General features: G+C 35.5%; 1 protein-coding gene across 1 annotated transcript in view; it reads right to left on the bottom strand.

Moving 5' to 3' along the window:
* Nucleotides 1–13,445, bottom strand: part of LOC130049293 (leucine-rich repeat-containing protein 70-like) — a 1,034,056-nt gene that overhangs the window by 975,494 nt on the left and 45,117 nt on the right. Inside the window, exon 2 of the mRNA XM_056146708.1 lies at nt 4,710–4,781. Coding sequence (XP_056002683.1) covers nt 4,710–4,781 — 72 coding nt within the window. The remainder of the gene's footprint in view (nt 1–4,709; nt 4,782–13,445) is intronic.

Raw genomic sequence — 13,445 nt, 5'->3', positions numbered from 1 at the left:
GTGAGCCCTGTATCTTGATCAGGTAAACGGAGTCATCCATAGTTAAAATTAGGTTGCCAAGAAAGACCTCGGTATGAAAAACGTCAGACAGCATTTGGCCCAGTTATATGTTGTTGTGGCACATACGATGTCACATATATGATGCATAATCACAATACTGGCTATACCAAAAACTTGGAAGAAAATATGCATAACAGCTGCATGTGAATACAAACAAAGAATGAATAACAATTTTCTTATCGGGTTAATAATATAAATATAAACTCTCATTACCATATATCCAGTAACAATGTAGGGATATTTGAATATGGAAATGAATACAGTGGACACAATTTGTGGAACAATAAGAAAGAACCAATTTCAAGAAAATCACGAAACTCCTAATCGTGATGAGCCTAAAGAAAGATTGCCAAGTTTTAATGGTAAAAACCAAAACATTCTAGAAAATTCTTGTGGACTCAATCAAACATGATTTCATAAATAATTCGTTGGACTGCCCATAGAGAGTCCGAGGAGTTATCTTTTTGCTTGAAGGATGATTCACTTACATGTGCGACTCAACTTAGTCCAGTTGTGAGGCCTAATATTTCTGAATTGTATTCTGCCATAACACAGCGATTACATCATTACCTTGCTAGAAATCTATGGAACTCAGCTGCAGAACATGAGAAGACAATATCAAGAATATATTCTAAAATTTTCATCAAAAATACATTCACTGCTGAACAAAACAAAATCAGTATTCGTAGATGAACAGCTGACAAAGAAACATGCAATCAGATATTTACTAAATACGGTAAATGGTCAGAGTATTTCATCCGATACCGCCACAAACGAACAATCACCACTGAAAAGTGCAACAGATATGATATTATGGAATTAATGCTGCAAACATGGAATGCGGACATTTGCAAATATCAAAAAGTGATATGTGAGAATAATCCACTAAAGCCACATCCTGTTTGATGCAAGGAAACGGGGAAGATAAATTTATATTATATCAGGGAACAGCTGTGGAGGAAAAGAAACCAAAAAAAATAAAAAATCAGTGAATATCGAGAGGAAGTTAGGACACTGTGTGAAGAACAGGATAATGTGTCATCTTCGAAGGGGATAATTCACAACTGAAGCAAATAAGTGAAAAAAATAGTTTACTTCACGGCAATAAATCGTGAACATAACGAAGCTTATGACAGACAAATGACACATGACAGAAAAATAGTAGAGCTGGAGAAACACTCTTAGGAGGAGGGGGGTCTAAGGAGTTAAGGCTGTGTTAAATACAACTGTACAATGACTGCTGGAAGATGTAGATTTCAAAACAAAACGCTATCAAGAGTTAAATGACGAAACTCACAGGAAGGTTGGGGAAAGGGGACTTACTGGCAAGCACAGCTCGCGCAAATGAAAAACAAATACTCTAGGAAAGTTAAAGACAACGACAGCTCAGGGATGACAGAGAAGCTCAATCAGATGCAAGATCAAGGCTGAAAAGGAAGACACGCATACCAATCAGGTTTTCATATTTGAAGATCGCATGTCTTATCTGGAAAATAGGGATGTCCAGCGACAGAGGGAGCTGGAGAATGCGAGACAAAAATATTAACATTATAGGTTCTGCTTACAGAAGAGCGGACAAGTCATAAGAAGCTAAACGTCTTTATTTGTGAACTCAAGGACAATATGATGAATAAAGCTATTACCAGGTAGTGACGAAAGATATCTATAGCACAGTTACAAACAACATAGTCTGAGATGGAGACATAAGTTGTCAATGTATATCAAATTCTGGTGTTTGCTAGGAGGCCTTCAGTTAGAGTATTTTGGAATATCTCGATAAGGACGTGGCTTCGTCCGGAAACGAAGACTGTTGTCGTCGGGAATAGCGGATGTCCTTACTAAGCTGGTGCTAAAAATCAGAAAGGACTCACGCGAAACATCGGGTCAAAGCTTCCCGAGCAGGGGTGTGTGTAGCGAACAGTAAAAGGTAGAACTTATACTACCTCGATAATGAGCTATCTTTTCGAGTGATGTTGTAGAGTATCTCTCTTGATCACGCAAGTAAAGTAACAGGGAGCGAGATCAGCACTTGGCTGGGTGACCTCTACACGTTACAAATTGTATCTATGCTACACTATATGCAATGTAAATACTCATCGTAATGGTGACCTCGTTACCTACCTCCCTATAATAAAATGGAGTATATTTCTGAATTTCTAAGAATATGTCTTTATTAAAATTGATTGTTTTCCCATGCACTAAGACTGATTTTACTTGGTATACGCTAAGATTGATTTTGTGTACTATGGTTTATTTTGTTTCTGTATATTTAAATTGATATTGCTTTCAATAGGAATTCCATTTTCCATATGAAAGGTGAAGATAATTAACAGTAATCAATCGCATGAGTAACATGTCGATAAGGGATGCGGTACTTCCCTTTTGACGATTGATTACACCCCTGGTATGTTGAGGGGCCCGTGTTTGTCCAACTCCTAATTTAGTAATCATTAAAATATGTAATAGATTGGTCACTTTTGGCTTTCTTCACCTCTTCACAGAATAGGATTGATTCTGTTTACGATAACATAGATTTATTTAGAATACTATATTTTATATCATGAACTACAGACTAGAAATGTTTTTGTTTACTGCATTTAGTGTAGACCTGAATTGATTCTGCCTGATATAGTGTACTATTGATTCTATATATTTGATATAACGTTTAATTGTGAACACTGGATAAGACGTTAACTTTCTAGGTTTTCATCACGACTGATTCTATTTCATATCAACTAGGGATTGTTTTGCTTACTAATTATTACAATTAATTTTTACTACCCGAGGAATGAAGAAAACATTGACCCTCATTATACTTTATTTAGATATATGTTACACTTTACAATGTATACAGATGCTTGGGAAACGTGGTTTTCCAAAAAAAAAAATCAAATGCATAAATGAATGTACAAACACAATAACGTGGAATGAAAATACTGATTGTGTACGCAGACTCCATAGACATGATCTAATATGTCATTTGATTTTTTTTTATAAAGGTACAGGGATTTTAAGAGAATGTCACAGCATATATCATGACAGCGTTTGATTTGTAGTTTGTAGTTTATACTCAGATTTTTAACAGAATACCACAACATCATGACAGCATTTGATCTATAGTTTATACTCAGAATTGCGATCAGGCATACGTTTCAAACAAGCATTCTGCTGAAAAACGGTAATTTACAACGCAAGTGCTTAGGCATGGCTTGAGTCAAAACCACGAGAGACTATCGCGGTTTTATATTGCTGGGTTAAGTAATATATTGCGAGAGGATTTTGTTAAATTAACAACACGCATTGTCTGTGCTGTATATAGCTTCTCGTGCCGAGATACTATCGGCAGTATGTACTTAATCACCAACCACTTGGCATTGTCCCATGTTTCCAAAGGTTTGTGTTTATCCCATTATCAACTTCGTATTAATTTTTTGATTTACAAAATGAGTTTAGCTTCTCCATCATCAGCTTCTCATATTTATGCAGCAATTTTCAACTCCCACCTTCATATCGTGTTCAGATCTCTCAACTTATTCGATACGCAAGAACTGGTTCTGCGTATGGTCAGTTTTCCGAATAGTTCAGGTTATTTACAAACACGTTGATGATGCAGGGGTTTCATTTATAGTATGCGTTTCGCAAATGCAATCATCGTTATAACAATATAGTTGCAAATACTGAATACCATTGGCCCAAATGTTGTCTGGCGTGTTTCATTCTGATTGGCAGTTCGCTTTTGATACCCTAATTTTAACTACGGATAATTCCGTTTAACTGATCATGATATAAAGCTCCTGGCGGATGTTACCGTTCGACAGGGGATGCTTATTCGTCCTAGGTGTGTTCAGGGGTCCGTGTTTGCCCAACTCGTTATTTTGAATTCATTATAGGATTGTAAGGTTGATCCTTATTTGTTATCTTCACCTTTCATGATAAATATGAGATTGACTCTCGTTGCATGCGTATCTTTACTTTGTCATGATTCAGAGTTCGACTAGTAACACAGTAACACCATCGTTTGAAATTAATGTTATTAGTTTCCAATTATTTGTCATTCGAAAAAAAAAGTTTGAAGAACACAAGTTGTATCGAATATAACACTGAAAAGACATTATTTGTCGAAATGAGCAGCTGGTGCATCAACATTGGTACCGAATAAGTTTTACATGTGAAAAGGATTATCAATATCCCTACCATAGGGGTGCTCAATTTTACACCGACCGAGAACAATCGAACTCACTCACTCAAAATTCAGGTCAGACCAACTGACCCAATCCTATCTACAATAGTCTCTGCATTATAAACTCAGCCATTAAGACTTTCTTTGAGCATACAAATGCCTATCATTGATTCCTGATTCACATTTCTGTTTAAAATACATCTGAACAAGATACTGCGAATTTTCCATAGAGGACATGTTCAGAAAGTATACACTATCATTGTCGTGAATATTTTGTCCAGTTTAAACTGACTAGAGATTCTGAAAATAATCTTGACACGAATGTACTTGTTGTGTATGTGTGATAAAGATTCTAATGTTTTATTTTACAAGCCTAAATATGTATTGTTATATTTCGTTAAACGGGTATTATACAGAGGATTTTCTTATCGTTTATTTTTGTTAAAAATTACAAGTAAAATGCACTTACAGATTCCGTAAATTCACCAGACCAGAGAATGGTGTGTCGGGTATCTTTGTTATTTGATTCCTTCTGAGGTCCCTGAAAGAGAAAGAAATATATACAATTAATATCAGTAAGTGAATAAATGCAAGGTGAATATAACGAACAGTGATCAATCTCATAACTCCTACAAGCAGTACAAAATAGATAGTTGGGTAAACACGGACCCCTGGACACACCAGAAGTGGAATCAGTTGCCTAGTAGGAGTAAGCACCCCCGTTGACCGGTCACACCCACCGTGAGCCCAATATTCTGATCAGGTAAACGGAGTTATCCGCAGTCAAAATCAGTGTGCCAAGAACGGCTTAACAATCGGTATGAAACACGTCAGACAGCATTTGACCCAATGCGAGGTTGTATTGACGAACTAGATCGTTATAACGACCATCGAAATTCCGAAATGCTGACTTCAATCGAGACTGCTGAAATCCTTGTACCATCAACTTGTTTGTCAGTAGCTTACCTCGATTTAAAAACTGACTATAACCAGAACAAGCTCTTGCATATCGAATCAGTTGTGATATATAAACACCATATACAGGTGATAATGGAATATTGCTACATAAATGTGGGAAGTTGACGATGGAAAAGCTGAAATCATCCCGTTTGTCATACAGTTGAGTTGTCAGTTGAGTTATCCTTCTTAAGAATATGAGCTGGAAAACACAATTGCATTATTTTACAGGAACTTCCAGTAACAGTCTTATGATTATAATTTAGAAAGGTGCGATCACATAATTCGATACAAAAGGAGTTGTTCTGCGTGTTCTTCGTGTTATCAGGTTTTTAAATCGAAACAGGCTACTGAAAAACGAGCTGATGGTGCAGGGGTTCCAACAACCTCGTTTAAAATCAGCATTTCACAAATTATATGGTCGTTATGGTGATCCAGTTTCAGAATAAAACATATCATTGAGTCAAATGGTGTTTGACGTGTTTCACTCTGATTGTTAGGCCATTCTTGACACACTGGTTTTCACTTAGGATAAAGGTATAAAGCTCACAGCGGGTGTTATCGGTCGACAGGGTATGCTTACTCCATTGGTCCAGGAATTTTTTTTATTGCTTATAGGAGTTAGCAGGTTGATCACTGCAACACTTTTGCATTATGTATATTTGAGAATGGATGTATCGTTTCGCCATATATTTATGTTAACGTTTAACGCTCACAACTGTCTCATTGGTGATTATTTAGAGTGTTAGAACCTAACGTAACATCGGAGATCTGTTTTAAGACAAGTTACGAAAATACATGACTCTCGGACCTTTTAACCAATGGCCTATCACAGCCAGTGGTATCATGAAAACTACTGTAGACTTGTAATTTGGAAGGTTCACGTTATCAACTACATCCCAATTTGTATTATTGCTTCTATGTACCATAAGCTTTGTTCTGCCATGCTTGAAATTAATTGTTAATGGGTCACAGCAGTATATAGTTTACCGGAGCTTCAGACTTCACCGAAAAAATGCAATGCCTTTTTCAAGAAGTTTCTGATCCAAACTGTGCTCAATAGATAGCGTATATTTAGAATGAAAGAAAAACCAACACTATCATCACAACAGAATACCGTGTTAATATTGCAGATAACGCGCGATGTCAAGACAGATATCAATAAAACAAAGATCCCGAGAAAGAAAACACTGCAGTACTGTGTAGCTAAGTGTATTTCGCACTGATTCACGTCACAAAAAAGCAACTTTAATTCAAAATGTACAGGATTATAAAGACAGTGTAGGTAAAATGTTACAATATGTTGTCATTAATGAAAACAATCAGTGATGTTTTAACCTGCAAGTTCCTAAATTTGATTTTAGATGTTGGTGAACGGATTGTGCTTCTTTGCTATCACACAATAGGCCAATGTAAAACTTATACGGTACCAATGTTAATGCACCAGCTGGGTATCCTTAATTTTGAAATGAATTTCTAAATTTCACAATAGCAATTAAATATACATCCGTATGTTCAAGCTAGTAACGAAGTACTTAGCTACTGAGTTGTAAAGATCATCGGCGACTAACAGTCAACCAGTAGAGGGCTGTACCCAAGGGTCATTATGTAGAATGTATACGGTACCAATTTTGATACACCAGATGCGCATTTCGACATTTTCGACATTTATGTAGCAATATTCCATCATCACCTGCATATGGTGTTTATATATCTCAACTGATTCGATATGCAAGAGCTTATTCTGGGTATAGTCAGTTTTTAAATCGAGGTAAGCTACTGACAAACAAGTTGATGGTACAGGGATTTCAACAGTCTCGATTGAAGTCAGCATTTCGCAAATGCAATGGTCGTTATAACGATCTAGTTCGTCAATACAACCTCGCATTGGGTCAAATGATGTCTGACGTGTTTCATACCGATTGTTAAGCCGTTCTTGGCGCACTGATTTTGACTGCGGATAACTCCGTTTACCTGATCAGGATATGGGGCTCACGGCGGGTGTGACCGGTCAACAGGGAATGCTTACTCCTCCTAGGCACCTGATCCCACCTCTGGTGTGTCCAGGGGTCCGTGCTTGCCCAACTATCTTTTTTGTATTGCTTGTAGGAATTATGAGATTGATCACTTTCCGTTATCTTCACCTTGCATAATGTATCGTCAGCGATGCTCAACCGAAATATTTGAAATCCGAAATAACAATAAACTGTTAGAGCTATTTCAGGGAAATAGAGTATCAATAAATCGTTTACGTTGCAATGATTTTTGTTTCATATTATGACCATGACATTTTTATTACTGTGTATAGGCTTCTAAAGTTAGAAAACCAATCACGTGTCTGCAACAACGTGGTGAAGTGGAAATAACTTGCTGGGGTTATTGTAGCATTGTATCTATGTGGATCTTGCTGGGGAGGTATGAATTATACTAGTTCTTTTAACACTGACATTGCTAGTGAGAATGATATTACATTTGATAATATTCGACGTGTCTCCTCAAATACCAGCCATGGTGACTTTAAACGATGACAGAACCATAGATTATCAATTTACTAAATCTACTAAGTTTGGGAACTCTTAACATAGTTGCAAATTTGGCAGAATGGTAGATGGAGATATCATACTAAACAGAGCATATCTTATCCATTGTCCAGGCTGGCGAGCAAAGTACCGGAAAATATAGCGTTATCTAACGCAGACAAGAGGGGTGTGGTCATTTTTGTTTAGAATTATATTTGGTAAAACTGTATATTTCAATTGATCTTTCATAGAACACGCATGCCATATGTTGCTTAACATTGTTTATGGTAAACAAACCTTATGGTTTTTTTTTTACAAGTTTAGGACTATTGTACACAGATAGAGGCTAAATTGGCATCTGGTTTTGGCTAATGTATTTATATATAAATGAATCTTATTGCTACGTTATAGAGGTGATTGTTTAGTGTTGCTCTATTTCAATCAATCAAATGGGTGGGGTTGTTACACCTTACCTATGGAAATCCGCCGATTGGGCACGAATTGACTGCATACGGGTATCGGAAGCAAAGGGGATTTATTTACTGGATTTATCTTGTTTAACGTCTCTCTCGAGATTGTGTCACTCATATGGAGCTTTAACCAAGACCAATGGAGGGCTTCAAATCTAGGTCTTTTCCCACACTTACGGCCATTGGTCAGTGTACTGTACCTACTGTTTTACGGAATATCTGTTTTTAAGGTATCTTAGAGGACCTGTGACATCCACCTTTGATATCGAGTGTTTGGCGATGGAAATGTTATTACATGTTTTAACGACTTAGGTGTGTCGCAGATAAGATTCGAAACCGGCATTCCGTATGTCAGGTGAAGTCTATAAGGTATAGGCCACTGCGGCGGTGAAACAAATGAGAAGGAAGACACCAACTAGTTTCGTTCATTAACGTACAAACTGAAAGGGGGATAAATAAAGTGAGCAAGGTGTCTAATCGTTGATTAATGTATGTCTAGCAAAAGTGGTAAAGGCTTAATCATATATCTTCGTGGTCTTTGGTGATCAGGTCTTCCAACAGTCTGTTGGAATTCCCATGGGCACGAATTGTGCTCCTTTGTTAGCTGATCTGTTTTTATATTCATATGAAGCAGAATTTATTCAAAAACTTCTACGTGAGAAGAAAAAATCTCTCGCTGTGACCTTCAATTCGACTTTTTAGATATATCGATGACGTTTTGTCTATTAACAATGATAGCTTTCATTCATATGTCGATTTGATATATCCCTGTGAGCTCGAAATAAAGGACACCACAGAGTCGTCCACTTCTGCTTCATACTTAGATATTTTATTGAAAGTAGACATTAACGCGCAAACTAACAACTCAACTGTATGACAAACGGGATGATTTCAGCTTCTCCATCGTCAACTTCCCACATTTATGTAGCAATATTCAATTATCACCTGTATATGGTGTGTATATATCTCAACTCATTCGATATGCAAGAGTTTGTTCTGGGTATAGTCAGTTTTTAAATCGAGGTAAGCTACTGGCAAACAAGTTGATGGTACAGGAATTTCAACAGTCTCGATTGAAGTCAGCATTTCGCAAATTCGATGGTCGTTATAACGATCTAGGTCGTCAATACAACCTCGCATTGGGTCAAATGCTGTCTGACATGTTTCATACCGATTGTTAAGCCGTTCTTGGCGCACTGATTTTGACTGCGGATAATTCCGTTTACCAGATCAGGATATGGGGCTCACGGCGGGTGTGACCGGTCAACAGGGGATGCTTACTCCTCCTAGGCACCTGATCTCACATCTGGTGTGTCCAGGGGTCCGTGTTTGCCCAACTATATATTTTGTATTGCTTGTAGGAGTTATGAGATTGATCACTGTTCGTTATCTTCACCTTGCATATGCCCGGTTCCATCACACTACTACGCAGTCAACATAAGTCAAGGTATCTTTTTTTTTTCAAAACTAAAAGGGATGAATGCTTCGGTTTTCAATTTAATATACATTATATTAGTGGTTCCTGTGTTAATGTTTGTTTGAAGTTGAAACTTCATGTATAAAACCCCCAAATCTTAAAAGTCAACAGCTACAATTCAATTCTTTGCGCTTGCGAGTGTCTTCATCTAGTAAATGAGTAAACAAATAAAATATAAATCTGCCTTCAGGTTAATGAAGGCGTTTCAAACTTGAGTATTTCACTTGCAAGGAGTTTCCTTTACTGATAGCAAAAGGTTTACGTTGAACAGAAGAAACACATATTCATCTTTGAAAAATTGCATCATTTATAACAGGAAGTACATAACTAAACAAAAAACATGGTAATTATTTGTGCAAATACATTATTGCCTTCCAATTGGATGTTTTTGGATATACCTGTCTGGTACATAGTGAATATTGATATATTTCAATTAATATCAACATAATCTTGTAACTCTCAACATTTCGTTCTGTCTAAGTTATTTCTGAATTTACAACATTTCTATCAGATTGTCTGTCCATCATGAAGATCAGTTATCGCTTCTTACGTTGATGGTGTAGCGCGTTTATCACATTTCGCGTTGATCATATATATTGTGATGTTCGTTCATCACGTTTTACGTTTATCATGAAGAGCTTTATTTGCGTTTATCAGGTTTTTCTTTTATAACATCGCATTGTGTGTGTAGCTTAGCTAGCCTACATATATCTTATCATATCGTGCTTGTATCGTGTTCTATCATTTATCATTTCGAGAAAAACGTAGCTGGTACTGTAACACCACACAATGTACATTGTGCACGGTGGTTTCAAAACTTATGACCTATATCATACGATATATACCTAGAGTAGTGTAGTTCAAACTTTATAATCACTGATACGGATTATGTGAAGCGTAAACTGTACGAGGTTAGGTTATATACAACATAGGCCAGTATATGGTCACTCAGGATTTAAAATAAAATAAACTTCAGCGTGCAAAACACAAACTTCCATTTTGCAAATGACCTTATTGTGCATGGACTGGTGAATGTATGACCGTTATGAACAATCACTTAACTTCTTTATTTACCCAAGATCACAACTGTTAATGGATATTGTTTTCAAATGTAATGGCTTGAATTTACACATCTAAAATGTGTCTTTTGCAATTATCAGGCAGTAGCTATAATATGGCTGGCGCATCCAATTCCCCAAAATTTTATTCATACCCAATAAAAGTTAAAGTCATACGCCAATTTTATCGTATGTAAAGTGAATTTCACAAAAAAACATTGTTAGGTGACAAAACTAGGCCTATTTCATAAATCCGAGGACCCTATATAATCTATAGAAAACGATCATTTTGTAAAGTTAAATATACCCAATACAATAAAAGTTGTCCAAAAAGTATAGACACTATTTGAAGAAATTCCCTTAATAATTAAGATGAAACAATAAAATTGCTGGGGAACAATGCAATTGTTGAGGATTTACTGACAGAAGTAGCCGAAAAGCCAGTAAATTGAGTTACCTCCCTTGACGTAAAAAATGTAAAATGATCCAAAACTTGCATAAATTGTAATATCCGAAGAAAAAAGTATTTATTTAGAACACATCTCACTTATCTCGATTTCTTTTATCAAGTGTAAACGTGGAATTAATTTTTTATTCATTTGATGGTGAAAAATAAATATTCAGCACGGACCTTATCAAAGTTTCGTGGTTAAACAGATATGGCTGACAGGTGATATAAACGTGAAGTTTTTCTAGGAGTGGTCCTTGTTTTAGGGACTTGTCAACCCTTAATAATTGTTCAAAAGTGGATATTTAAGATATTTTAAAGTTGGAACTGCGTGTGTCATTCAAACGAGATTGACCTCCTGCTGTACAGATCGGGGTAAATTTACTTCGAATTGGACGAAAAAGTGTAACTGTTTAAACTATCGTGCACGGTGCAGATGCTTACTAGTATGCCGAGGTAATTGCGATTCTTTGGGGATTTACTAGAGGTAACCATCACCAAATGTTGTTATCTACTACACAAAGGAAAGTGTAAAGCAGGCAGAGAAATAAACTTCAATGTTTTGATGGAAATATGTTTTCCTCTTTCAAGTTGTCAGTGGTTTTTCCCGTTGGAAGTGGTAAGTATCAATGTCGAATTTTCTGTGTCATTTTTCTTTGAAAACTCTGTCTTGATTGCTAGACAATTTTGATGCAAGTTCTCGTGATGTGTCAATGCAAACAATTCATTTGATGAAATGATTCTTTTTTAAATAATGATTAAAGTAACAAATCCCTACATTAGAAAAAAAATTGAATAAACCTGGGTTTTTGTTTTTTGATGTAACAGTAGGGATTTTTAAAATATGTAGAACACAATGTTCATCCACAAATCCTTGAATTAAGAAACAATAGAATCACACAAAAACAAGATGAAGGTGGTAACAATCAATAAGTGTTTATAAAAATGAATGATGTTTATTGTCCTGCAAACTATGTACATATCTATATTAAGATTATATCAGATTATTTTTTACTGATTTTTTTTACTAGCTACTTTTCACATCTGTTTGTTTTGTGGGTTCCCAGATTTAATAACTATTAAAGAATGAATGAATCAGTGTGAGAGGGTAGTATATATACGTGCATGTATGTGACAAAAAACTGAACAATTATTATAAAAATAATAATATATATTTATATGTGTAATTATGCAACTATAAGAACCATTGTTTTGTTTTGAACATATTTTATTGTATATACTATATACAAAAGGATTAGAAACAAGTTCTTGCAACTTACGAACCATTATGTGTGTGGGGGTGGGGTTAAAGGTTAATGTAGTAACTGCATGTACAGATTTACAATTAATCATTAATTTACTTGTTTCTTTCTCTAAATTTAAGCTGAATGGATTATAAAAATCAGATGGTTTAACATGACACAGAATCTGATGATTGATACATGTATGCATGCACACAGATACTAAAGTGTATTGGTGTGACATACATGTATATGCTAAAGCTTGATAATGAATAAAACACCCATTTCATTACAGATTTGGAAAATAATGATAATCAAATCAACGCTACTGTAAGCCAATTATCATACTGTATCAGTGAGTATATTTATTTATTTCAATCAAACGATTTTAAATTCTGAGCACGGTACATCTGACCTTGTCATATTGTCATGCTTCTTAAATTATGTAAGTTTAGAACTATTACAGATAAGGGCTTAATTCCACATTTGACATGTATATTTCTTGAGACAAATCCTGATCAAAGGGATCCAAAGTTATGATGTCACAATCGTTTTATTTTAACACAATTGACAGACATAGATGTAGAATATAAAAACTTTAACTTTGACAATAACATAACAATGGTTAGAAATGGGGTTTGGATATTACAGAAATGTGTGTTCCTTATGTCATATGATAGTAACATTTTTGCCTTACAACCTTGACCCTTCATATTGAAGTTTTATGTGATGACACACACAACAGATGATTTCCTCATGCACATTCATGTATTTTTAATTCATGACTGTTATCAAAGATTTTAACCCACTCGACAAGCTTTAAACTTTCTTCAGACAATTCTTATTTAAAACATTTCAAATATTACCTCGTATATATATATATATATATATAAATCAGAGGTGATGTTTTGAAATGCTGAAGACTCAAGAGAGCTTTTTTCATCAAAAAAAAAATGTCTGGATTCTGTTATCATTGTGATAATATTTTTTTCCGATTTCCATCTTCTCCAGAACCAATGAACCAATTTAAATCAA

Source organism: Ostrea edulis, chromosome 8 (assembly GCF_947568905.1).
Source record: "Ostrea edulis chromosome 8, xbOstEdul1.1, whole genome shotgun sequence".
In the NCBI taxonomy this organism is placed as follows: Eukaryota; Metazoa; Mollusca; class Bivalvia; order Ostreida; family Ostreidae; genus Ostrea; species Ostrea edulis.
The sequence above is the reverse complement of the archived record's forward strand: the minus strand, read 5'-3'. Positions and strand labels throughout refer to the sequence as shown.